Source organism: Macaca fascicularis, chromosome X (genome assembly GCF_037993035.2).
Source record: "Macaca fascicularis isolate 582-1 chromosome X, T2T-MFA8v1.1".
NCBI lineage: Eukaryota > Metazoa > Chordata > Mammalia > Primates > Cercopithecidae > Macaca > Macaca fascicularis.
The window spans coordinates 19,591,111-19,618,892 of record NC_088395.1 but is presented as its reverse complement, the minus strand read 5'-3'; the positions used below and the strand labels follow the sequence as shown (position 1 = coordinate 19,618,892).

The following is a 27,782-nucleotide window of genomic DNA, read 5'->3' as shown; positions in this document are numbered from 1 at the left end:
TGGGTGAGCCATCCCAGGCTCTGTTTGGTACAATGCTTTTGGGAAGGGAATGGTGTGAGTTCTCTTCCTTTTCTTAAGTGGTCCTTGTGACATAGCTGAAGTGTCCTTGCAGCATTGATATCTCATTAATGACCTCGGTTTTATTGTACATGCTGAGTTTCCATTGTTAAGAGATCAGATTTGAGATAAAGAGAAGCTGGGTTTCCTTTGCCTTCTGAAGAGGTTTGCTGATACCCTGTCTATTCTATATTGTCTTCAAGCAAGCAAAATCGTTGCTGATTTATATATGTGGGCAGTTATGTATGCATTTCCATAAACCCTCCTGGTCTGTAATTCTGGTTCAGGGTGTGGCCTCTACTACTGAGATTATAGGACCCAGGTTCTTAACAAATGGTAAAAAACACGGGCCTGATGGTCGGAAAGTTGCGATTAAAGTCTGGGGGTCTAGGAACCCCCAGTCCCAGGAAATCCAGAGTCCCATGACCTGGATCAGAACCTCGGAGAGCTCCAGGTACATGGCTGTTGGCAGCTATGCAGAGGCAGGAGTTGCTCTAGTTCCAAGCCAACCCTCCCCTGCAGGAAGGAGCTCTTCTATGTGGATGGATAATAAGGGACTTCAAAGATTTGGGCCTAATAGTATTGGGCTTTATAGGTAAGGTGATCTGTTACATCATTTAATTGTGGAGGGAAGCTAAGGTTTCCACTGGAGCCATAGGCTGAGTGGTTTTCAGTCTCCCTCCTATAGTCATGCCACTGATTCTTCTTAGGAGGTGAGATGTAGCAGGAGAGCTCTGCCTAGAAGGCTTAGAGTTTGGTCTCGTGGCCAGCTCTGCCCCTTGCTAGCTTTGTGGCCTTCATCTGGTCTTGCATCTTCTCTGACTGGGTCTCACTATTCTTGTATAAAAATGTATGTTTGGCAAAATCAGATTGGTTTTTTTTTTTTTTCCCTGACAGTGTTGTTGTTAGGAACAAGTGAAAAAATAGCTGCTAAAGCACTTTAATTTATAAGCCTTTGCCAGTGTACAGTTGTATTATTGCTAGCATCATCACCTATTTTTAGAGCCTGTGGATAGGAGTCCATGACGCCAGGATTCTGTGAACATAAGGTGTTGTCCAAGCAGTGCACCACCCCCCAACTTATATTTGCATGGTAATTGATTCTGTGGGGTCAGCATGCATGTCAGATATTTTTAGCCAGAAGCAAGTACACAGGGACTTGTGGTTTGCTGTTCAATTTGAAAAGTGTTTGAATGAAAGCTTGTCCTGCGGTCTTTTGGAAGTAACTGGAGATTTCTGTAGGGACTGACAAGAACAGCAGACATTTGAGTGTCCATTATGTAGAGGCTGAACTGGGAGGGGAGAGATTGGAGGCAAGAAGACATGATTATAATCCAGGCAGGACTCTGGGAAAGAATGGTTAAGAGATGAGCTCTCGCCTGTAATCCCAGCATTTTGGGAGGCCAAGGTTGAGTAGATCACTTGAGGTCAGGAGCTTGAGACCAGTCTGGCCAACGTGACGAAACTCTGTGTCTACTAAAAAATACGAAAATTAGCTGGGCAAGGTGGCACGTGCCCGTAATCCTAGCTGTTTGGGAAGCTGAGACATGACAATTGCCTGAACCCGGGAAGTGGAGGTTGTAGTGAACTTTGATCACGTTGCTGTACTCCAGCCTGGGCAACAGAGTGAGACTGTCTCAAAAGAAAAAAAAAAAAAATGAGAGAGATGAGCTCTGAAGCTAGACAGGTTGAGTTCCAATTCTGGCTCCTACTTGTTTGACCTTGAGCAAGTTTGCTTAGCCCCCTGGGTCTTGGTGTGTGTGTGTGTGTCTGAGTAGGGCTATAGTGTAGATTAAATGTTGCAGTCTAGGTGAAGCTCTTAGAGCAGGGTTTGGCACATGGTAAGCACTCAAATGTTAGCTGCTATTCCTGTGGGGGTTTTCTGTTCCTTTTATTGTGGTAATGTAACATAAAATTTACCATTTTAGTTATTTTAAGTGTACAGTCAGTAGCATTAATTACATTAGAATATTGTGCAACCATCCGTACTATCTATGTCCAAAACATTTTCACTACTCCAAAGTGAACCCTTTAACTATCAAACAATAACTCCCCATTCTGCCTCTCCCAACCTTTCAGGTAACCTCTAATCTACTTTCTATCTCTATGAATTTGCCTATTCTAGATATTTCACGTAAGTGGAATCATACAGTGTTTGTCCCTTTGTGTCTGGTTTATTTCACTTAGCATAATGTTTTCTAGGTTCATCCATGTTGTAGCATGTATCAGAACTTTATTTCTTTTCGAGGCTGTATAATATTCCATTTTGTGGCTGTAACCACATTGTGTTTATCCATTCATCTCTTAATGGACACTTGGGTTATTTCCTTCTTTTGGCTATTATGTATAAAGCTGCAGTAAACACTGGCATACAAGTTTGCCTTGGGGGCAAAGCTTTAAATTCTGCTGGAGTTCCTGCTTTCAATTCTTTTTTTTTTTTTTTTTTTTTTTTGAGACGGAGTCTCGCTATGTCGCCCAGGGTGGAGTGCAGTGGCCGGATCTCAGCTCACTGCAAGCTCCGCCTCCCGGGTTTTTTTTTTTTACGCCATTCTCCTGCCTCAGCCTCCCGAGTAGCCGGGTCTACAGGCGCCCACCACCTCGCCCGGCTAGTTTTTTGTATTTTTTAGTAGAGACGGGGTTTCACCGTGTTAGCCAGGATGGTCTCCTGACCTCGTGATCCGCCCGTCTCGGCCTCCCAAAGTGCTGGGATTACAGGCTTGAGCCACCGCGCCCGGCCCCTGCTTTCAATTCTTTTGAGTATATACCTAGAAGTGGAATTGCTGGATCACGTGGTAATTCTATATTTAACTTTCTAAGGAGCTGCCATACTGTTTTCCACAGGAGCTGCACTATTTTACATTGCCATTAGCAATATACAAAGATTCCAGTTTCTCCACATCATCAACACTTGTTTTCTTTTAAAATTCTAGCCATCCTAGTAGGTACGAAAGGGTATTTCATTGTGGTTTTCATTTGCATTTCCCTAATGACTAATGATGTTGAACGTCTTGTCACGTGCTCATTAGCCACTTGTATGTTTTCTTTGGAGAAATGTCTATTCAAGTCCTTTGCTTGGCATTTATGTTTTTTCCCCTTTATGTTTTTAAGATATTACAGGAGGATGAGAAAGAAACAGAGAGACTGAGAAAGTAGATGCAGCCAGACTGGGTGACTGCTTAGATAGGGGGATAATACTGAGTTTTCTACTCTGGGTAAGTGGGTGGATGATGGGGTACCAAACAAGACAGGCTGCCCTTTCCTGGGAGAAGGGGCAGGTTGGAGAGAAGGTATTGGCTTTGGATGGGGCTGCACTGAGCCTGGGTGTTATCCAGGTGGGGAGCCTATAGAATTAACTGCCACGGCCATGTGTCCGATTGGTTTCTGTGAAAAAAATGCAAGACATATTTTAGGTTTTGTCTCCTTCCTGCTTCCACCTAAAGAAGCAACTTAAGCAATTCAGTTATCATTCAGCTTCTCTATTTGGCAAATGTAAACAATCACTGGGGGAACAATGGAGTCTGGAATTTATGGGCCAGCCTCTCTCTTGGTGCCAGTTTCTCAGCCCTTCAGCACCTGCTCTTGATCAGACCAGTCCTTCCCAGCCAACTGCTCCCCATGTGCTGCTCTGAAGCATTGGGGAGTAAGGGTGAGCCTTCTTGAGAACCATGGCTTCTGAGGCTTTCTCCAGGGACCACCCCAGCCTCACAATGCTGGCACTGCTTCTCTCACCCTTCCCCAGCTGCATGCCATTAGCAGTTAGTGCTAAGTAGGCACTTGCTATGTCGTCCTCAACCCACTGACTTTCTCTGAATTACTCCTTGGCAAAGTTGGGTGTTATGCTCTGTTGTGTTACTGCATCACGTTGTGTCTAGGTGGGGAATTTGCGCGTGCACAGTCATACCCACACTGCGATGGAAAGTGAGGTTTGAGCAACTGTTTTTCCCCCAAAGAAGCAACCGGTGAGGAAATGAGCCCACTTGGTGACTTGTTGTCTTTACTTTCAGAGCCATAGCAGGCTGGCAGCCATCACCAAGTTAGCATCCTGTCATGTGGCTCAGGCGGGCAATGTTTGCAGATTGTCCCCTGATGCCATCTGCCTGTGAGGCTACAGGAACCCCCAGCAACTGCTGCTCTAGCAGGTGCTGGGGCTGCTGAGGTAGGTGTCCCTGTACATACATGCGAGCACACACAGCTTTGTGTGGTGTGCAGAGGTACCGGTGTTGGCCTCGGGCTGAGCTTCGCCTAGTTAGGCTTCTGGGACGCCAGTTGAAACGCTCAACGTAGCAAAGCGCCAGCCCCAGTTGTTGGTTTCCGGTGGGGCCCTGGTAAGGGAGGAAGAGAGGGGTGAGGCTGCTGTGAACAGAGCCAGCAACTGGGGAATTGGATATGGTAACTAACACACTCTTGCGTGTGCAGGAAGCTGCGGGGAGTGGCATTGTTTTGACAAACTTTTGTTGCTTTCTTTCTGCCTCTGCCCTCTGCTCTGGCCTAATCATGGCCCTCTACCTTATTTAGCATCTCTGTTCCTTCCAGAGGGGAGCCAATCCCCATTTCTTACCTCATGGGCTCTTTTTAAGGAACACATTCCTCATCTTTGAGCTCTTCCTGACATTCAGCCATGCTTTGGATCAGCCCCTAAGCTTTCACTTTTCCCCAAGTTACTGTGATTATGGATTCAGACAAGCCTAGAAACTCCTTGCTCCTTTGGGGGGAATTCCTGTATACAGACTTACACTTTGTGAGTCACTATTACCTTGGTCTATTAATGCTTTTGAAAACAATTATGTAAATTATTAAAGCAGTTTGAAATAATTATATTAGCCATCAGATTTTAAGACATCTAGATCTTAATGGAGCTTTGATTAAAAGTCCACCTAGAGCAGGGGTCAGCGAACTTTTTCTGTAAAGGGCCAGATATTTTAGACTTTGATCTCTGTTACAACTACTCAATTCCGCTGGTGTAGCATGAAAGCAGCCGTACAAAATACTTAAATGCCTGAGTATAGTTGTGTTCTAATGAAACTTTATTTACAAAAGTGAGTGGTGAGCTTTCATTTGCTGACCCCTGATCTAGAGTGATAAGCCGTCCTTATTTTTTTTCTTTGTTGAGAGTTGAAAAGGCAGAGGAACTTGATGACTATAAATGCATTAGAATCATCTTCTTTTGGGTTTAGTATCCTTGTGAGCACAATGGTAATTTGGGAATATGCTTCTTTGAATCTCTGTTGAGAAGAAGAGAAATCAGAAGCCTTTTTAAGGGGGTGAGTCTGCTTTGCCAAAGCTTGTCATTGTTTAACAAGAACAGGCTGTCACTTAGAGCTGTATGGTGGCTTTTATGTTTCACTCATTCTCTTTATAATCACATGGAATGGCCATAGTTACATAAGGTCGCCTCACCATACTGGGGCTTATTCCATTTTATAGGACCAGGTGCTTCTCTAATAAATGTAAGAAAACTACAAAAATACAGAAAATGGTGTTTTTAAAACATCATGTTATGCTAAGTTGGCATTGCTATAGTTCATTTCCAGAAAGATGAAGCTTAAGATAGTCCAAGAGGCATTCTAAAGTTTCAAACTATAATCTTGTTTTCCTTTTATCTGTCCTCACAGGAAATAAAGAAAGAGATGAAGAAAGACCCTCTCGCCAACAAAGCTCCAGAAAAGCCCCTGCACGAAGTGCCCAGTGGAAACTCTTTGCTGTCTTCTGAAACGATTTTAAGAACCAATAAGAGAGGTATGGAAAAGGAAAAAGAGGTCCCCTCCCTGCACACAAAAACTGGAAACTTCTGGTGAACTGTGTCAAACTTTATATTGCTGAAAAATTGAATAGAGTTTGTCCTTTTGGTTTTTGGTATATGTTTTGGAGAGACACACATACACACACACACTTGGCAAGTGACTGTATGTATAGTAACTGTAATAAAGGGAACTAATAAAAATATTTTTTGACAGTGGGAAAGTGGACTACATTTGTAAATGATGACTTTTCTGGGGCTTTAGATTTCACTTTCATATCTATTCTTATGGACGAAAGGTGAATTTAGAGAATGCTGTGGTGCAGGCCTGAGCAGTGTGTCTGACCATACTCTCCTTTTAATTTAAGGCAAACCTTATCAAGTTCTTTCTCCAACTGCTAGGCTCCGTAGCGCAGACCCTGCCTGTCTGAGTTTATGAGGCAGAATATGCAAAGATATAGCTAACACATCTGTCTGACCAGAAGACCTTTAACAATCTTGTTTTCTCTCTTTTGAGATCTCAAGGCAGATTTTCAGCTATCAGCTTGTTGGAGTTTTGTTTTTTCTCCCATCCCCTCTTGGTGATAATGGTTTGAAATAATGTGAGAGAGAATAGAAGACTGCAGAGACAACCTCACTCAATTTTATACTGTGGGCACCCTAGGGTCCCTCAGTTTTCCCCGACCTCGGACCAGCCAGGGCACATGCTGAGCATGCCTGTAGGTTAGTGCTCGGCTGCCAGCTTTTAGTGGACTTATTACTTCCTTAAAGAGAAATAGAGAGCTGTTCAAAAGGAGGCACAGGAACTAGATTAGCAAAGGGTTCCATTAACCAGAAAAAAAGAAGGCAGGTTTACATAACCATGGGGAAAAAGAACAGCTAATCTTTCATAAAATTTAGACAGGATAAGAATTTGTCTAGTAAACTGCACATTGATCATAGCTTTGTGCCTCTCTTCCTTCCTGTCTCTTCCTCTACTGCCTCCAGCTGCCCTGGGTTACATTTCCCTTTTTGAATTATTCAGATCAGATATTGGCTGGAGGCCCACGTTGGTTAGCAGCTATAGGATTTTCTTTCTTTTCTTATTTTGTTAAATTCATCCTACCAAAGCAGGGGATTTCCCATTTTAAGAATTAAGTGCCCTTTGCTGTAAAACTACAGTCTTGCCCAAAAGTGCCTCCTGCATTCTTGCAAATAAGCTCTCAAACTCCTGAGACCTGCATTCATTGGATTTGGTGAGCTAGAGTTCAGTGTGTCTTCTTTCTGTACTTCCAAACCAATGAGAAGGAGCCCTCCCATTCCTCTGCCTGCCTCTTGGGTCTGCAGGCACGGCAATTGTACACACGTTGACCAGCGGCAAGGCCTCTTTGGCCAGCTCTGGTGTTTGTCAAGTCAATAAGAGATTTAAAGTAATTAATTAATTTAACAAGAGAAGGAATTAATTAAGGTAAGGAATTGAGGTAATTATTTGGATGAGTTTAGTAAAATTACCTGAGAACTTTAAATCAACGAAGGAATAGAATTTTTCAGATGATTATCTCTTCACCACTGAAAATCTGGCCTCTCAGTTCCCCTATGGAATTTTTCATTCACGAGAAATTGGAATGCAGAGGGAGGCTTAACTGCCTTACATTCCATTTTGAAAGCCTTCTGCCTTGGACCTGCAGCCTGGTTATGGCCAACCTTTCACTCTGAGGCATTTTATATATGGAATCTGCCGGTGATTGTGGGACCCGAGTACACGGAGGCATTCTCTAAATATGAAGTCCATAACAAATCATCTTCATTCTGTCCGAGGCTTCACCCTGACCTCCTGGGTCACCTGGGCCTCACATAAATTTCCAGCTGAAGGGAAGCATTGTGTACCAGGCCCAGGGCTGCCTCTGGCCCTCCCCCACCCATCAAGACTACCAGTATTCTGCTCCCCCTTATAATAAACAGCGGGGGTAGATTGATTGGCCTTGTCAGGCCAGATAAATAGTTCATTGTACTGAGCTCAAAAGCTACATTTTTTTCCCACCCAAAATCAATGAAAAAAACACTTTCTCCCCCCCTTAAAACAAGGATCAGAGGCTAAATCTGTGGGATGATTCTAGTTACTTGTAAACACTTCTGTCCAACTAATTTTTAAAGTTTTATGAGTTATCGTAAATGACTGAAGGGCCCTCCTCCCCCTTTACTTCCATCATCAAGCTTTGTCTGCAGCAGCCTTTCGGATGTTTTGGTCTATTACTGTTGTTGTGGCTATTAGGGAAGGATGTTGCTTTCAGGATTTATTAACAGCCTGCTTTGATTAGCTAATGTGGGATCTTAGAGGATATGAGTTGAGCCCACCTTGTGATTCAGCCTTGGACCCTTGTAAGAATTTAACAGAATGAACACAAGTTCTCTTCCTTCAACTTGATCAAAGATGAGATGACTGTTTTCTTTATATGGACCTTATCATTTGATACATGCTTGAAGTTGGTTTAATAATGGAAGATTGATGTCTGTTTCTATCATGAGTCTGAAACTGAACCACTTCATTGGGTCCTGAACTTGAGATACTCCTAGCTGAAGAAGTTTGCCCAATTGCGTCCAGCTGTTTTTGCATCTTGTGACACGCCTCACTTGGCAGCAACTGCAAACAGGTAGTAGTCCCTCACATTGTGGGATGAGCTCACCCTCCTCAGACACCTGCATAAGGTCAGAAGACATCTTGGGTTTGAAGGAAGCGATTCATAACCTTGAGAAAAAGCCAGGGCTATGGAAACCTTAGTTTGGGGACTGATTAGTTTCAGTTTTCAGCTTTAACATTTGTAAATGTCTGCAGAATTGATTTAGGGAGGTACTGGAATGACTCCATGGGCTTTTCTTTCTTTCTTTTTTTTTTTGAAACAGGGTCTCACTCTGACACCCAGGCTGGAGTGCAGTGGCGTGATCATGGCTCACTGCAGCCTCGACCTCCCCAGGCTCAGGTGATCCTCCTACCTCAGCCTCCTGAGTAGCTGGGACTACAAGGCATGAGCTACCACACCTGGCTAATTTACTGATTTTTTGTAGAGCTGGGGTTTTGCCATGTTGCCTGGCTAGTCTTGAACGCCTGGGCTCAAGCAAGCCTCCTACCTCAGTCTCCCAGAGCGCTGGGATTACAGGTATAAGCCACCGTGACTGGCTGGCTTTTCATTTGAGAAGATGATGTGACTGGAATTGAGAGAGAGAAAGTAGGTCCTCCCAGCTGACTTGGCAGCCACTGACTATACATTCTCACATTAGAACCTTAGGGGTACTTGTGTCTGTGCCCACCTCTGGCCATTTCTGTGGTCCTTACCTGAGTCACAGTGAAAGAGCTTCCTGTTTAAAACAAGCCTTTCCTGAGGAATAAGAAGTCATTTTTTCATTTAAACTTGCAGCATGGATGTTGTATGTTCTGAACTTATCCCAGACTCCAGTGTATTAATAAGTTACAGCCAGAAAATGTGAAAACTTTACTTGGAGACAAATGTCATTCTCTTGATGAACCAGACAGAAGAGAGTTGTCTGTTTTCTTCTAAGAATGATTTATTCTTTTGTTTCTTCTATCATTAAACCCATAAAAGAGAATGATGGGCCCTCCTAAATTGGAGCACTGATATATAGAGACTTTTTAAAAAAAAGCATTCAAATGCCGCGATTGTGCCATTGTACTCCAGCCTGGACAACAAGAGTGAAACTCTGTCTCAAAAACAAAAACAAAAACAAAATCAGCAACGTTCAAATGTTGAATTTAGAAGAAAAATGGAATAAAATGGAAGTTTGAACAGTTAATAGCAAATATCCTAAATAGGTTCTTGAAAATGAACAGTGGATTTTTGTCCATTTGAATATAGATTTTTATCTACTTGAATTAAAAATGAAATAAAAAATCAAGCTGGACACAGTGGTCATGCCTGTAATCCCAGCACTCTGGGAGGCTGAGGTGGGAGGATTGCTTGAGCCCAGGAGCTCAAGACCAGCCTGGGCAACATAGCAAGACCCCATCTCTCGAAAAATAAAACAATTAGCTGGGTGTGGTGGCATGCACTTGTAGTCCTAGCTACTCAAGAGGCTGAGGTGGGAGAATCTCTTAGGCCCAGAAGGGAAGGTCAAGGCTGCAGTGAGCTGTGATAGCGCCCCTGCACTCCAGCCTAGGTGCCAGAGTGAGACCCTGTCTCAAAACAAAAAACACAAAAACGAAAAAAAAAAAAAAAAGAAAAAATTATTTGATCCTTAGAAAGATTTCCTGGCTAACTTTATTCATGTGATCAGTTAAGTATCCAGGCTGCCATCAATACCCTGCTGGCCCGTGTGAGTACCAGGTTCCATCTCAGGGTTCTCGTTTACATTGTCAACAGTGCATGTGGAGAAGTGTATCTCAGCCTCCCTCTGAACATCTCCTGTTGCCTGGAATTTTGGACGTTGTTCCTTCCTCACTTTTTGGTAGACATTCATGAACATTCAATAGCACATGTTTTAGTGTATGCCTACTATGCACCTGGCCTTGTGCTTGGTACTGGGGCAGATAAAGACTGGAAAAACATCAGCCAGTCCTGCCTGCAAGTAACCTCAGTCTGTTGCATCCCTTGGGAAATGTTGAGAAAGTGCTGCACGTTTCTTATATCGTTGTGATGGCAAGGTGGGAATGTGTCTTATATTTACTTCTGTCATTCTGAATGTGAAGCCACTCCGTGGGTTTCTGGTTGGCTTTATATGTCCTTGTTTCTATTTCCAGTTTATCATGAATTCAGTGTTTGGTAAGTCTCTATTGTATTTTGCACATTTATTATTTTTTGCTATTATTATTATGCTCTCCTGATATAAAATGTATTTTATAGTCATCTTTTTAAGTCGCTCTGCTACTTTGGCATCTGCCTTCCCAAAGATAAACTGCTTTTACCATCTTTATTTAAGGTTTGTTATGCATTTGCATTTTACTGCCCCTTCCAGAGATTAATGCAGAAAGATCTGACGGTTTAAAAGATGTTATTTGTAACAGGTCTAGCTCTGATGCTACGAGGTGAGATCGTCTGTCTCATGAGATTCAAGTTAAGATGGGGGAGGGTTGCTCTCTGAATTGATATGTGGGTATGACTGATTGTAGAACATTGCTCTGTGGGTTCATTTCTGGTGTGTTTAATCCTTCAGACAGGTTCCATTCAAAAGTTTTCCTTAACAGAGGGATCAACGGCTGCTCTTCCTCTGGTGACACACTGTTGCTTTAAAAGTTAGTACAGAAGTTCTTCCACATTAACATGGGCCTCGTGTTTGCCACACGGAAGGGCTCTTCATTTTGGTCTGCTGCCTGTAGCTGTCAGAAGAATTTTGCTTAATGTTTACCTTTCTTCTCCTCATAGTTTCAGCGCTGGTCATTCCAATCCCTAAACAGATCTAAGTGACCGGCCATCCTTTTCCCCCTTCCCCTGAAGGGGAAACGTTTTTTCTAGCTTTTAGTGTGTGGGCCTGGAATGCTCCTCATGATGCCAAGGCGGTGGCATGGATCTTGATAGGCTGTGAGCTCTTTGGCAGAAATGAAACTGTAAACAAAGGATGGGAAAAAGTATGTCCTTAATAAAGAAAATGTCAACCTCTTTGGTTTGCCAGTGGTTTGTTAAGGTAAATGTGAGATCTGGGGGTTGGTTTGTAGAGATGAGACTTTGTTTCTTTCCAATTTTCTATTGGAGAAAGAAATGTGAATTCTCGCCAGTTAACTGGGAATCTGAAAATGTGGCATTTGGGGTTAGACTTTTCTTTGAGTTTCAAGATTGCCTGTTGATTTTACTTAAGAAGCTGGTGTTTATGGACAGATAGAATAAAAGTTAACAGAAGACATTACTGTTGTATAGAAGCTCTTGGCTGTCACCCGAGCTGGTCTTTCCCAGGGGAAATGAAAATCTGGCAACCTGGCAGTAAATGGGGATGGGTATGGTATATAGTCATTCAGTAATATATAACTCTGTGTGAATGTATCTGTATATGCATCTGTAGTCTTATTTTCCAGTGGGCCTTCATTCTCAAAAGCTCGAGAGTCAAGAGCCTTTAAAGAAGTCTTTTAAAGTAACTGATCCCTGGCTGCGTTTCTGTTAAGTTTTATTGGGACACTGCGTTGTTAGCACCAGCAATTAATGTTAGAGTGTGTGTTGCCCTTGTTCATGTTATTTTCTGAGCCTATTGAGCCTAGAGTGAGGGGTGGTTAAATGCATGGTAAGAACTACATAGAAGGGTATAGCGATCATGTTGCGATTATGTATGGGTCACTGATAAAATTGGTTTTTAGATTTTTTTTCTGTTATATTTAATCTCCTTTTCTATCTCTGTGTCTTCTGATTTCAAGACATTAACACTAATGAGTCTCCCATGGATTAGTCGTGGGTTTAAGACTCCCACCATACTCCTGCTGGTGTCCACCCAAATCCACCTAGAGGACAAGCCATGAAGTGGGTTTGTGGTGGTGGCTCCACCTGGTGGCTCTCCTCGGAAGCTCCTCTTTCTGCCCACCTTTTCTTTCTCCTTGGGAGAATCTTGATGGAGGATGCCTTTGATTCCTCTGACTCAGTGTTCATTATTTGTGCAATTCCATCCCAGACCCATGGCTTCTCACATTACTTATGGATTTTTTTTAGCCCCTTTGCTTTTTCATCTAAGAATTTCTCATTGAACTCATAGAATCTTCTGTTTCCTGATCCTTGTTCTATCTGTGATACCCCTACAGACCTGGATTATTGTTAATGAGGATTTAAAAAAAAGGACTCCCATAGGCATGACTCTAGGTATAGATATTAATTTGGACAAAATAAAGAATCACACTGAAATCCCTGTAGATATCTATGCCAAAGTCTCCTCCTTAATAGCTCCAAGTACCCTTAACTACTTCTTCACTTCTTGTTGAACCCATATTTCCTCAAAGGAGCAATATTTTATTACCAATGTTGGTTTCAATTGTCAGCAGATGGTGAAAGTAAAAAGCCAACTTACTTTGTTGGCTTCGTTATTGTTTCATTATTGTTTGTGAATTCTCTACAGGCAGCCTCTTCTTGCCAGGGCACAGACTGCCCCCCGCTTGGTATGTCACTGAGCATAAGTATTTTTTGATAAATAAAAATGTCTTTTATTTAATCTCATTATTTTTCAGTTTTTAGTTGATAATATTGCAGATGTGACTTATTTTAGCTGCATTATGGGTCAGTCTAGGAACTTAATCACCATTTATAACTTTGCTTCTATGGGAATAATGCATTCAGAGTTCCAAACTCTCTGCATAAGGCACATAGAAGTATTTTTTTTTTTTTGGAGGCAGAGTCTTGCTCTATCCCCTAGGCTGGAGTGCAGTGGCGTGTCTTGGCTCACTGCAACCTTCGCCTCCCGGGTTCAAGCCATTCTTCTGCCTCAGCCTCCTGAGTAGCTGGGATTACAGGCACCTGCCACCATACCCAGCTAATTTTTGTATTTTTAGTAGAGAGGGGGTTTTGCCATGTTAGTCAGGCTGGTCTCGAACTCCTGGCCTCAATTCATCTGCCCACCCTTGGCCTCCCAAAGTGCTGGGATTACAGGCATGAGTCACTGCGCCTGGCCAAGTCTGACTTCTTTTTCTTTTTTTTGCATTGCTGACATGAATCCTTAAGTACCTTTGTAAAAGTCAGAGTTCATATAATCGGTGCCCACTGAAGTTTGCTCATGTTGCAGAGGAGTTTATAATTCACACAGTATAGAATGCTGGAATTGTGCAAGCTCCACACAGTACACTGGGCTCTGAGGATAACTTTGGGTTCAATCACTTTGCACCATTGTATATGGTGCTTATTTTCACAAGGCCTGAGTTGGATCTTAGTGTGCCCAAGTTTGAGGCATGTCGTGAAAGTGGGTCCTATTGTATATTTCCATCTACTAGTGAGGAGACCTTGCACCAAGCGTGACATGCTCAGATAGAAACCAGCCCAGCATTTCCCAGTGTGTGTTGTATGGAATTATAGCCCTTCTGAGTATTCCACAAAGGAAGGGTGCGGGGAGAGAAAATTGCCTCTCTGGTCAAATTTCAGCTACAGCTGCAGCACTAACACTATCTTAGAGACTGACAAGCACATTAGCATAGTACAGGCTCTCAGATGGCCTATGGTAAGGAGACCTGCTAATCTTTGATCATGGAACTGCATGTTACTGAATACTGGTTAAGACTCCACTTTGGGATATGTCGGGCTTTAAGATACAGGACAAGGAGCTCTGTAAGCATCCTCATTTCTTGGGTCCTTGTATCTAAGAAGGAGGCTTAGACACATGAGAGGAAGTCCTAGTCTGGGCTTTGGCATGAAAAGCAGGCTGAGGACACCCAACCTAGCAACTGGTGAGGCCAGGATGTTCAGGTCTACCTGAGACTTGGATCACGATGGAACCTGCGATTCCAGAGGTGATTTTTATTATGACAACAGTCTCTACATAGTCAGCATAGTCTCATTGCCTTCTCTACTTGCCTTGATTGAAAGACAGAAGTCTTAGGTTTTCTTGATGCCATTAAAACACTGAACATTTATAAAGAAGAGCCTTGTTCTTTTCTCCCTATTAGTGAAACAGGCTGGCATTTGAGTTCAAGTAATAAATCCACATGTGGGGTTGTGAGGAAAAACCACATAGCCTGCCTTTTTAGAATTCTGGAATCACAGAGTTACAGAGGTTACACAGGGCCCCACTTATTGACATCCCAGGCGAACGGACATGGAGCCTCTGTCCAGGGAATTGGAAAGGACACTCCTCGGCTCTGGCCTTGGCTAAGCCCCACATGGGAGCCACCTTTCCAAAGGGAAGTTTTTCTGGGTAGGGAGCTGCTAGATTAATGAAAGGTAATTAGACCAGGTGTGATGACTCACTCCTGTAATCCCAACACTTTGGGAGGGCAAAGCTGGAGGATCTCTTAAGCCGGGAGTTCAAGACCAGCGAGATATAGTCTCTATAAAAAATACAAAAATTAGCTGGGCGTGGCAGTGTGTGCATGTAGTCCCAGCCACTTGGGAGGCTGAGGTGGGAGGATTGTCTGAGCCTCGAAAGTGAAGGTTGCAGTGACCTGAAATCGCACCACTGCACTCCAGCCTGGGTGACAGAGTGAGACCCTGTCTCAAAAAAAAAAAAAAAAAAAAAAAAAAAAAAGAAATTAATTAGAGGTAGATGATATTTAGGTACTGGTTGCATTTGTTGCATTATATGGGGACAGCAGCTATATTCACTTGCAGTAAGCTCTGGAAAAGGGGCATTTTCTTCTAATTATATCTGTTGATCTGTCATCACAGCCTGCTCTCTCTGATGCCGTGTGCAGCCTCAGCTTAGTCTTTGGACTCTTGACTTTTTGTGCTTCTGAAGTCTTAAGACTGTTGTACCCAAACAATGAGGACATTTCATGGCCCACCTCCCTAACCCCTGGTTAGGCCAACAGCGGGCCCAGCTGCAGTGCCAGGTGGGCTGCCTTCATTGTTGCAACCAGGAAGGGAAAGAGAGACCAGCCAGAAGCTTCCCCTGCATGTGCCTGTGCATGAAAAAGAGCATTTGAGGAGGAGGACTTGCCTGCTTGTCGCATTTGTGTTTCTCTGGAGACCTGAATAGGCTCAGTGGCAGCAGGACCTTGTCGCAGGGAGGATGGCTGTTGGGAGGCCCCAGACCACTGCTGCTGCACCTCCACAGCTTCTGCAGCACTTTAGACAAGTGCAGATTCCCACTGTGTTTCCAAGTTTCCCATCTGTAAAACAAGGAAATGCTCTTGTTAATTCCCTCAGGGCAATTGTGAAGATTAAAAATGAGTAAAGAAAATAGGTTTTGGGATAGGGAGGCAATAGAGTGAAGTGGGGTAGGGTGTCACTCACTGAATACAGTAGTAATTGCTATTAAAAGTAGTAAACTACTAGTAAGACCCCAGAGCATTGGGAAGAAATTAGGGATTTATGGAAAATAATAAAAAGTGTTTTCATGAAGCAACCTGTGATCACATGCGTTTGGAACCTTCTCCAGGATGGACCATATGCTAGGCTGTAAAAGAAGTCTCAGTAAATTTAAAAGGATTAAAATCATACAAAGTATGTTCTCCAATCACAATGGAATTAAATTAGAAATCAACAATAGAAGGAAATTGGGGAAATTCACAAATACATAGAAATTAAGCAGTATGCTCCTAAATAACCAATGGGCCAAAGAAGAATTCACAAGGGAAATTTTAAAATACTTTGAAATTAACGAAAATGAAAACATGACATACAAAAATGTACTGCATGTGGCTAAAGCAGTGTTTCAAGTGAAACTGACAGCTGCAAATACCTATATACAAAAAGAAAACAGATCTCAAATTAATAGCCTTTCTACTTTAAGAAACTAGAAAAGAAGAGCAAACTAAAAGCAAGCACAAAGAAGGAAACGATAAAGGTTACAGTGGAAATAAATGAAATAGAGAATCGAAAAACTATAGAAAATCAATGTAACAAGTAGTTGATCCTTAGAAATGATCAACAAAATTGATAAACCTTATCTACACTGATCAAGGAAAAAGGAGAGAAGATTTAAGTTACTATATGAGGAATTAAAGAGCAAACATCACTACCAATCTTAAGAGAAATTAAAAGGATTGTAAGGGAATAGTATGAACAACTCACCCACTGCTGGTGGAAATGTGAAATGGTATAGCCATTTTGAAAAACAGTCACCCATTATGACCCAGTATTCCAGACCCTAGAAAAATGAAAACATATATGTCCACACATAACTGTACATGAATGTTCATAGCAGCATTATTCATAATAACCAAACAGTGGCAACAACCCATATGTCCACCAGTGGATGAATGGCTGAACAAAATGTGGTCTATTCACAAAATGGAATATCATTAAGAAGGAATGAAGTCCTCATTCATGGATGAACCTTGAAAACATTATGCTAAGTGAAAGAAGCCAGTCACAAAAGACCACATATTGGATGATTCCATTGATATGACCGTGCAGAATAAGCAAATCCCTAGAGATAGAAAGCAGATTCGTGTTTGCCTAAAGCTGAAGGTGGGAATGGAAAGTGATTTTTGATGGGCGTGAAGTTTCTTTTTGGGGTGATAGAAATGTTCTAAAATTGCACTGCTGTCATGGCTGTACAATCTTGCAGATACATAAAACCATTTAATTGTACACTTGAAATGGGTGAATTTTGTGGTATGTAAATTATATCTAAATAAAGCTATTAAAAAATACAACACAAATGGGGGTTAAAATGCTATGTTTGTCTGTCTGCCTCTTTCTCTTTTATGTCCCCTACTACTAACCCCCTTCCCACAGCTGAGGAACAAGATGTGTCATTCCATTTATTCAAGTGCTTAAAATTATATATTTCTCAGCGAAGCTTTATATTTTTCTTTATTCAATCAGTTGCCTAGGAGATAGTGGGTCTGAGGGATCAAAAAGACACTGTTTTGCTAAGGGTGACCTAAATATTAGATAATCGATTTGAGAAGGGTAGAGAACTGGCTGTGGCATCCTATTGTTCATTTCTTGAAAAAAAAAAAAAAGAGATTCTCTGTAAATCAAAAGCCAAACCTCTTATATTCTAAATTCTGTGCTTTGTAGAAAGAGCCTCTGCTAGAAAGGAAAGAATCCATTTATGTTTCCAATTTGTCTTGCCGTTGTCAGTAACTCTGCATTGGCTATTTTTGCTCATAAATCTTATTCACAGCTCTGATGATTTCTTTAGGAAAAATTTCTTAGATGTGGAATTACTGGACAAAAGCGTGTGTATATTTTGTGGGACTTGGATTCATTATCAAATTGATTTCCTGAAAGCTTGCACTGATCTGTCTCACTACTGAAGTGGGGAGAGTGCTGCTTAGTGTTCTAAGCTTGAATTGCTCAGATTAATCGAGTGCTTGAACATTTTTTCTTCCATCATTTGTTAATAATCTTTGCCCTTTATATTGAGATCCTTTTTTTTTTTTTTTTTTTACTGGTTAGTGTACTTACTATTCCTTTGTCATTCATGGCAAATTTTGCTTCCCAATTTGTTTGCTTTAAGTTTTGTTTACGATTGATTTTGATGCACAGAAGTAGTAAATTTTTACGTAGATTAGTATATTGATGCTTTCTTTTGTGATTTCTCTGAATAAATTATCACCTAGCTTATCTCCTTTTTTTATACTGGCTTCATTTTTTACTTCAAAATTTTAATCTGTATTGAATTTTGATGTGTAGTATGAGGTTAGTATACAAATTGATTTTTATTTTGAAATAGCCACTTTTCCAGGACCATTTATTGAATAGCCCTTCCCAGTGATTTAATGATACCTTATTTATCATGTAATATTAATATATATATGAAAATCTTTGAGCTTTCTATACCATTAATTTGTCTTACCATTCTTAATATGGTTAACTATTATGGCTTTATAATATATTTTAATATATTGTATGGCAAGCTTTTAGCCTTCCTATCACCCTTCATTTTCAAAAATGATTTAGTTACTCTCATTTATTTTAAAATCATGTCATCAAGTTAAAATTTTAATTTCATTAAAATTATAAGTCACTTTTAGAAGAATTAACATTTTTCTAACATTTTTGTTTAAAGCTTTGCATTGCTTCATAAACCAACTTTATATACAAGCATATAAGTGAAAACCTTTTCTTCCTCACCTCTCCTCCCCAAACATCACAGTAAGCTAATTCTTGTAAATGAAAACATCTATCCGCTTCTGAATTCTAAACAGCTAATTCTAGTCAGCCAGTTACATGGGATGTCACTCTGTTGAGTCAAATGCTATAGTTTTATTTGTGCAGTCTTGCTTATTGATGACGTTATTCCCAGATAGATAGTGGTTATTGTTGGCCTTTGTAAATAGGATCTTTTCCCCCTCATATTTTTTCTATTGCTGATACATAGAAGAATTTAACTTTCGAAGATTTCTTTACAATAGCCCTTGTGGAACACTCTTGTTAATTTAAAAATGTTCCCCTTTTATATTTAGAAAATTGTTAGTACTTATTAGTCACTAGTTTTCAGAAGGCGGATAAGTGGAAATTATAAAATGCTGTATTTGAACAAATGATATTTTAGAAACAAAAATTCCTTGACTTGAATGGAACTGTGTGTGTGTGTGTGTGCGTGTGTGTGTGTGTGTGTGTATGTGGGGATTTTATATATTAATTTTATATATTCCAAGTTGAGGAATTTTATATATACAGTTGACCCTTGAACAACACAGCTTTGAATTGCACAGGTCCACTTATATGTAGATTTTTTTCAGCCAAATGCAGATAGAAAATACAGCATTTGTGGGATGACAAACCTGTGTATACAGAGTGCCGATTTTTCCCGTACTTGAGTTCCACACAGCCAATCACGAAACTTAAGGATGTGTGGATTTTGGGATGCACTAAGGGTCCTGGAACCAATCTGCCGGGAATACTGAGGGACGGTTATATATGTATATATATACAGCAGTTAACAATGTTATATTGTATATTTCAAAATAAACAGAAGATTTTGAAGTTTTCACCACAAAGAAATGAAAAATATTTGAGGCGATGGATAAGCTCAATACCCTTACATGATCGTTATACAGTGTATGCATGGATCGTAACATCACACTCTACCCCATAAATATGTACGTTATTATGCATCAATTAAAAAAACTTTAAAAAGTGGACATGTACAAACCAAAAAAAATCAAAAGCTCACTCTCACTAGTTTATACTATGAAAAAAACTGTTTTTGTTTTGTTTTTCAAATATGACAGTATATTAAATGAAAAAAAGGAAAACCTTAGTCATCTAATCTTAATGGTTTGTAATCTGATCTTAGTGATCTGTTCTTAAATGAATTTTTTGTATACTTGGGGCTGCATTTCATTCTATTAATGCATTTTTGTTCTAATGCAAGTTTTGTGCATGTTTAGGTTTTTATTTTCTTTACTAGATTATAAGGCCCTTGAAGGAAGAAACCACATCTTAATCCATCTTGGAGCTCACTTTAATTGTTGAATGAAGTATATGCTTGTGCTCATATACCCTAATCCTTTTGAAAAACAAGTTACTGCAAGGCAAACTACCAGAGGGAGAACAAACTTATTAAGTTACATGTTTAAGGAGAAGCTGTTGAAATTCTGTGATTCAGAGAAATTGTCTTTGGTTTCTGAGTGCCGAGGGAGAGAGGAGACTTATTAAACATCTGTTTTGAGAGTGGATCATAGAATAAGTACTAAACCTAGCTCTTGGCCTGAACACAGGCGGTTTAGTAGAGAGTGAGGTGAAATAGTTTCACAGGAGGAAATTTCAACTAGATCTTGAGTAATGAGATTGAAGGTGGAGCTAAGTTAGAAGGGGAACGCTGTGCTGCTTCCAGGGTCCTAAAATTTTCACATTCACTTGTGTAACATGCGATGCGAGTGCGAGAATGTATACAAGACAAGGGAAGGTTTCAATTTCATGTGAACATTTTATCTGTATTTGATTTTATACTTTTGCCCAAGGTTTTATAAATGAAAGTATATAGAGTTCAGTTTATTTTCTGTGTAAATGTGTACTTTCCCTTTTTGTTGGAGTACATGGACCAGACTTAGCTTTTCCTTCATTTCTGGGCTTTTCCTTCTCTGATATTTGATTCCTCATCACCTTCATCAGGACCAGGGAGGGAAAGTTAATTTTGGACTATGTGATTATGTGTCAGTTTTGCCTGTCAGGAACCTAGTATTATGAATGATTAATGATTAGTATTGTTCTAATATTTCAGTTTAGGTAAAATATCTCTCTCTAACCACCTGCAGCTTTCTTGTTGAAGATTCTGTAACACTAGAGCAGGGAGGTGACAACGCCTGTGGGGTGGCCTGAAAAGCTCTTTTCTACCCTCCCACCCTTAGTCTTTTCTTGCTTCTTTTTCCTCTCTGCCCCCTTCTTTTCCCCCTAGGGCCCACTTGGAGGGATTCTTTGGTATTGTCATTCCTTACAAAGGAAAATCAAAATTCCTGGATAGTTTGCCACTGAGTTTTCCCTTTAATTATTTTACCCCTTTGCTAGGCCACATTATTTGAGAGATTAAAGCAAACAAATGAACACAGCATGCTGCTTAATAGTTATTATTATTTCTCTTATGGAGATGGAGTTCTGCTATGTTGCCCAGGCTGGTCTTAAACTCCTGTCCTCTAGTGATCCTCCCAACTTGGCTGCTCAAAGTGCTTAATAGTTATTTTTTAAAAATATTGTTTAGGGAAAAAATGATACCGGTTGTTTTATATTTGACCTTTAAAAAACTTTGATAATATCACTAGAAGTAGTTTATTTCTTTTTGAAGAAATTAGCTTCCTATGTAATTTACTTTTGACTAAATCATTGAGATAAAAGGTAAGGCACTTGAAGCTATGTAGAAAAAGGAAAAAAAAATCTCTCAGTTACTGATGTGTCTGACACTGTGTGGTTAGGGATGGGAAAACCAGCATAAGCTAGAAATGAAAATCCTGTTTCTATTTCATACATATACATATACTTTAAAAACTTCACATGCTCTCTCCTAAGCTTTGGCCCTGTAGCTCTTGGCCTTGCACAGAACTCGTGTGCAATTCACATTAATGTTGAAGAGACTCCTTTCCTCCCTCCCTCCCTCTCTCCCTTCTTCCTTCTTTCCTCTGTTCCTTTCTTCCTCTGGCTCTCTCTCCATCCTTCTCTTGCATGCTTTCTAAGCTCCATCCCATTTTGGAGTGGGCCCTTAGGGTGTGGGTATATTTAAGTGTGTGTCATTAGCTCTTAGTTACCTTTGTACAAAGTTGATGGGAGTAAAATGGACCATTGAAATCCAGGGATGACCCACAGAAATGCTTTTGCAGTTTAACTCTAAACCTTTTTATTAGAAAGGCTTATATAGGATGTGATTTCACTTTTCTCACTCCCTGCTGATCCTCTCAGGTGGAGGTGATCATAAATTTAAAAATGACCAAACCTAGGCAGCAAGAAGGAAGAGAGGCAAGCATCAGCTGGGGGGTTTATGGTATCAGTCTCTCTCCTTCCACATGTTCATAAATTATGAACCGTATCGATCTATTCACATTGATGTACGAACTCATTCTGCCAAAAGCCCAAGTTGAAGTGGAAAATGGAAAGCTATCATTTATTAGAGCTGATGAGTGTCAGCTTTATACTGAAACAAAGAAAACAAAACCACACAGGCCTGGATGGCCTCCCCTTCAACCCTAAGATTCTGTGGCCAGAGGCAAGTGGGCCTGGGGGTAACCAGCAAGACTTAGTAACAGTTTACAAATATCCTGTCTGTTTTCAGTGGCTTAGAATCAGACTGTTAGCTCCTTGAGGCTGGAAAACCATTTCTATGCCTTTATCTCCCCACTACTTCTGCCCAGGATGATTCAGACACCCTCATTTGAATTATCTTCATCTGGATAATTCTCAGCTCTATCAGCCATTATCGATGTTGGGAAGGTTATTTCACCTTTTTAAGCATCGATTTCCTCATTTGCAAGTTGAAAGGTTGAGAAGTTTCTAGTATCTCTTAAGCTGGGCCTAGTTTCTAAAAGCTTTTGTTCCTATCTTCATCAGAACATAACTGGTTCTCCGGTTCAGGGTCATGGTACTGTTTATATAGAGTCCTCAAAGTATTTTAACCTGTGAGCACTCATTTGGCTATTAAGCCTTTGGAAATGTTGAAAAGCTTAAGCATCCCACTTCTCTCTTTGCAAACCCTCCCCAGGGTTCCCAGGAAGAAATATTGGGGTCCGCTCTGTGTACCATCAGCCCATTCTAGCTCCTACAGCTGACAAACATTTGTTGAACAAATCAGGTTCCCACATGACCAGCCAGAAGCCTCTGGAGAGCTTCAGAAGATTCTTTGCTGAGAGTGCCCCATGGTGATTTTGTTGAGTAATGAAGTTTAATGTTTCTGTCTTTGGTAAACAACCCATTCTCGCCCACTGCATGGCAGCATGGGTTTCTGCCAGTCTTTACTCAGCTTGATTGCACAAGGTTGGGCAGGTGGTGAGATGTGTATTCACTCTGCCCTTAGCTCAGCATGCTTCGGAATACAGGTTAGCATCCCAAATCTGAAAATCCAAAATCTGAAATGCTCCAAAATCTGAAACTTTTTATGTGCTGGCGTGACGTTTAAAGAAAATGCTCATTGGAGCATTTCAGATATCAGATTACAGATACTCAACTGGCAAGTATAATGCAAATATTCCAAAATCCGCCCCCCCCCCGAAAATATGAAATCCAAGGCACTTCTGGTCCCAAACTTTTCTGATGAGGGATATTCAACCTGAACTGCCTCTTCCAGAGGCTTTTGCATATCATCTCCATGTTTGTTTCAATGGGTGTGGAATAGAATCACAAATTCTAGCTGCCAGTCCCTTCCCCTCAACCTCTTAGATGATGGCTAAAGATTGCTAGCTAAGTGATCCTTTTTTTTTTTTTTTTGAGAGACGGAGTCTTACTGTGTTTCCAGGCTGGAGTGCAGTGGTGCGATATCGGCTCACTGCAACCTCTGCCTCCCAGGTTCAAGTCATTCTCCTGCTTCAGCCTCCTGAGTACCTGGGACTACAGGCGCATGCCACCACGCCCAGCACATTTTTGGATTTTTAGTAGATACTGGGTTTCACCATGTTGGCCAGGATGGTCTCGATCTCTTGACCTCGTGGTCTGCCTGCCTTGGCCTCCCAAAGTGCTGGGATTACAGGCGTGAGCCACTATGCCTGGCCTAAGTGATACTTTTTAAAGCATGTTTAATATTTCAAAATGAAGTTTTAAAAAGACACATAGAAAGGGATCAACAAGGGACTTGAACAAATATTTGCACGCCCACATTCAGAGCAGCATTATTCACAATAGACAAAAGGTAGAAGCAACCTGAGTGTTCATTGAGGATGAACTGAGAAACAAATATTATCCAGCCTTGAAAAGGAAAGAAACTGTGACACATGCTATAATATGGATGAACTTTGAGGACATTATGCTAAGTGAAATAAACCAGACACAAAAAGACAAATACTATATGATTCCACTTACATGAGGTACCTAGAGTAGTCAAATGTATAGAGACAGAAAGTAGGACGGTGGTTTGCAGGGGTTGAGGGAGGGATAATGGGCAGTTATTGTTTCATGGGTATATAATTTCAGTTTTGCAAAATGAAAAGACTTCTGGAGATGGATGTTGGTGATAGTTGCACAATAATGTGAGTGTACTTAATGCCACTGAACTGTACACTTAAAATGGTTAAGACGGTAAATTTTATGTTATGAATGCTTTACCACAATGAAAAAGGATCAAGAATAATATGACAAATACCCAACACCCTTCTTCCCACTACCAGCTAAGAAATTCTATCAATTATCAATTACAGTTGATCTGTCATGTGTGTTACCTTGTCTCAATTGCACTGTGTGTGTTTCTTGAGAAGCATGATGGATGACTTGGGTAAGAGAATTCTGGGTCAAGAGAGCATTCCTTCTCCTGTTTTCTTTTCCATTTTTATTTGTTAGCTAAAGATAAACATAGTACAATAAGTAGGAAATTAATAACCTTTCCCTGTCCTTTAAAATTAGTGTTCCTAAATCTAAAAAGAAATCTTTCTAGAAACTTCTGTTTACCCTTTGTGCTCTGATGAATATGGAGAAAAGAGAAAGGGAGAGAACATTTAACTCACCAGGAGGAAGAATAAGATAAAATATTTCCAACCTCCTTCCTCCCTGAATGTTGGTGTTAAATGTTTTTTTGAGGACTTGCGCTGTGTCAAGTGTTGTTGTATTAGTTATCTATTGCCACAATATTGATGCATAACAAATTACCACAAAAACCCAGCAGCATACAACATTAAGCTGCTCTGTGTATCTTGCTTGCTCCAGCAGGCCAGCTGGGGCATGTTTGAATGGTGATGGCAGAGGTGCAACAGAGCAAGTAGAAACCTATGAGTTCTCTTGAGGCCTAAGCAAAGAACCACATACTGCCACTTTCATTTCACTTTGTTTTCTGAAGCAAATCACATGGACTGGGGAAATCTATTCTGTCTTTAAGTGAGGCACTCTGGAGTCATGTGACAAAGGGCATGGAGGCGGGAAAGGTAAAGAATTAAGGGCCTTCGTTGTGGAAAGCAGTGTAGTGATTGCTCAAAGAACTAAAAACAGAATTGCCATTTGACTTAGCAATCCCATTATTGGGTATATACCAGAAGAAATGTAAATCATTCTACCATAAAGACAAATCCATGCCTATGTTCATTGTAGCACTATTCACAATAGCAAAGATGTGGAATCAGCCTAAATATCCATCAACAATAGACTGGATAAAGAAAATGTGGTACTTATACGCCATGGAATACTATGCAGCCATAAGAAAGAACGAGATCATGCTCCTTGCAGCAATATGGATGGAACTGGGGGCCATTATCTTTAGCAAACTAACATAGGAATAGAAAACCAAATACTGAATATTCTCACTTATAAGTGGGAGCTAAACAGTGAGAACACACAAACACATAGAGGGGAACAACAGATATCGGGGCCTCCTTGAGGGTAGAAGGTGGGAGGAGGGAGAGGATCAGAAAAAAATACCCATTGGGTACTATGCTTAGTACCTGAGTGGTGAAATAATGTGTACAACAAACCTCTATGACATGAGTTTACCTATATAACCTGCACACTGTACCCCTGAACCTAAAATAAAAGTTAAAAAAAAAAAAGAATTAGGACCTTAATGCAATCAGTACGCCCTAGTTACCTATGCAAAGTGTTGTAGTGGAGACATCTATGCAGTCCTTCAAACAACCCTGAAAAGTAGGTGGCATTGGCCTCATTTTGCAGTTGGAAAAAGCAAGACTCAAAGAGGTTATATGACCTATCTAAGGCCACACTGTTAGTGAGTGGTGTAGTTTGGGTTTGAACCTGGGTCTGTCAGACCCCTTCCTCCATGCCACCTCTGCCAAACTCCATGCAGCACCTTGGATTACCACCTCTGGAAACATTCTGCTTTGCCTTTTGTGCCTCTATTTGCCCCTCCCACTCCCGCTCTACTCCTTTCTCTCTTATATTTGATTGACTCCTGTTCTCCAACATCTGAAGTGTAAGCTGTTTCTATAATCCTGTCTTTGGCATCTTCCTGGGTTCAGTCAATGCCATGAAGCATACCATTCCCTAAGCCCAACCTCTCGGCTGGCCCTCCCTCCTTGCTGCCTTCATGTCCATTCTCAGACACTCTGTGCTGGTTACTGGTTTCTGGACTGCAAGTCACAAGCAGTGTGGTTCCACCTGGCATAGGTCATGAGGAAATACCTGTCTTGTGTAACAGGAAGTTGTACACAGGCAGGACAGGCTTGTCAGGGCCCAGGTTTCTTTTCTGTGCCCTGCGTCTCCTGGAGTTGGCTTTGTGCTGTGACCAGCAAGTGGAGCAACAGAGGACTTCCCAGTTTACATCCAGTTGGGGAAGTGCAGGGGACCTCTCTTCATTTAGATGCTCTGGGCAGACCCACCTTTGTCTCTCACTATACCACCCTGACCTAAGACTGCCTGCCCATCCCTGAACCAATTTCTGGTGGGAGCTGACCCAGGTCTGGTGGTCTGTGGTGGAGTGACAGATGGGACACAGTCACTGTGTCCCCAACTGTCCCTATGTGGTTGAGCAGAAGATTCTCTCCTGTCAGACTCCTGTTGCTTCTGTATTCTGCATTTTATTTGTTTTTTTTTTTTTTAAGAACTCAACAAACTATTTGTTTTTATTTATTTTTTTGAGACAGGGTCTCACTCTGTCACTGAGGTTGGAGTGCAGTGGCGGAATCATGGCTCACTGCAGCCTCCACCTCCAGGGCTCAAGCGATCCTCCTACCTCAGCCCACCCGAGTAGCTGGGACTACAGGTGTGTGCCACCATGCCTGGCTAATTTATCTATTTTTTTTTTGTAGAGACAGAGTCTTGCTATGTTGCCCAGGCTGGGTTCAAACTCCTGGGCTCAAGCAATCTGCCTGCCTCGACCTCCCAAAGTGCTGGGATTACAGGTGTAAGCCACTGTACTCAGCCGTGTTCTGCATTTTAGTTGGTGGCATTACCAACCTTCACTTCCTCCCATCGACACTTCGGGGTCATTTTTAATTCTTCCTTTTTCTTCATCCCCTTACTTACTTACATGTTTTTTTTTTTTTGAGACGGAGTCTCGCTTTGTCACCCAGGCTGGAGTGCAGTGGTGCGATCTTGGCTCACTGCAAGCTCCGCCTCCCGGGTTCACGCCATTCTCCTGCCTCAGCCTCCGAGTAGCTGGGACTACAGGCATGCACCACCATGCCCGGCTAATTTTTTGTATTTTTAGTAGAGACGGGGTTTCACCGTGTTAGCCACGACGGTCTGGATCTCCTGACCTTGTGATCCGCCCGCCTCAGCCTCCCAAAGTGCTGGGATTACAGGCATGAGCCGCCGCACCTGGCCACATGTTTTGTTCTTCCTTTGTTTATGAGATGATTGTTAAAGGCCTTTTCTGGGCTAGCCTGTAGTAATCCACAAGGAGGCCAGCTGAGTTTGTGTTCACAGAGTCTAGGATCTGAGAATCAATCCCTCAGCAGTGTGGGCAAGGTAAAGAGAGCATTATGCACTGGGTGCTGTGCTTTCTCATGGTTGTTATTGGTGGTGGTGCTTGCGGGGGACCATAACCCTGCCTCAAAGGCAGTCAGGGAAGGTGTCTGGGAGGGGGTCACATGTAAGCTGATGATTCAACCTTAGCCATGTCTCTTGTTCTTCCTTAAAAAAAAAAATATTCCCGGGTTTCTGATTTGGACTCTTAATACTTCTTCCTATAAACTAGCGATCAGCAAATGATGGCCCATGAGCCAAATCTGGCACTGCCTGTTTTTGTAAGTCAAGTTTTATTGGCACATAGGCACACCCATTCAGTTATATATGGTGTATAATTGTTTTCGCCACTACAACGGCAGAATAGTTGCTACAGAGGCCATATGGCTCACAAAGCCTGAAATATTGACTCTCTGGCCCTTTACAGTAATAGTTTGCTGAACTCT

General features: G+C 41.4%; 1 protein-coding gene across 24 annotated transcripts in view; it reads left to right on the top strand.

Annotated features, from left to right (window-relative positions):
- Positions 1 to 27,782, top strand: part of SH3KBP1 (SH3 domain containing kinase binding protein 1) — a 361,548-nt gene that overhangs the window by 135,743 nt on the left and 198,023 nt on the right. For 22 of the 24 annotated variants that reach the window (XM_074028997.1, XM_074028992.1, XM_074028995.1 and 19 more), the window contains one exon: positions 5,670 to 5,793. In XM_074028997.1, coding sequence (XP_073885098.1) covers positions 5,670 to 5,793 — 124 coding nt within the window. Of the gene's footprint in view, positions 1 to 4,513; positions 4,796 to 5,236; positions 5,319 to 5,669; positions 5,794 to 27,782 lie in introns of those variants that run through there. The other 2 variants (XM_074028990.1, XM_074028994.1) reach the window with 2 other exon arrangements.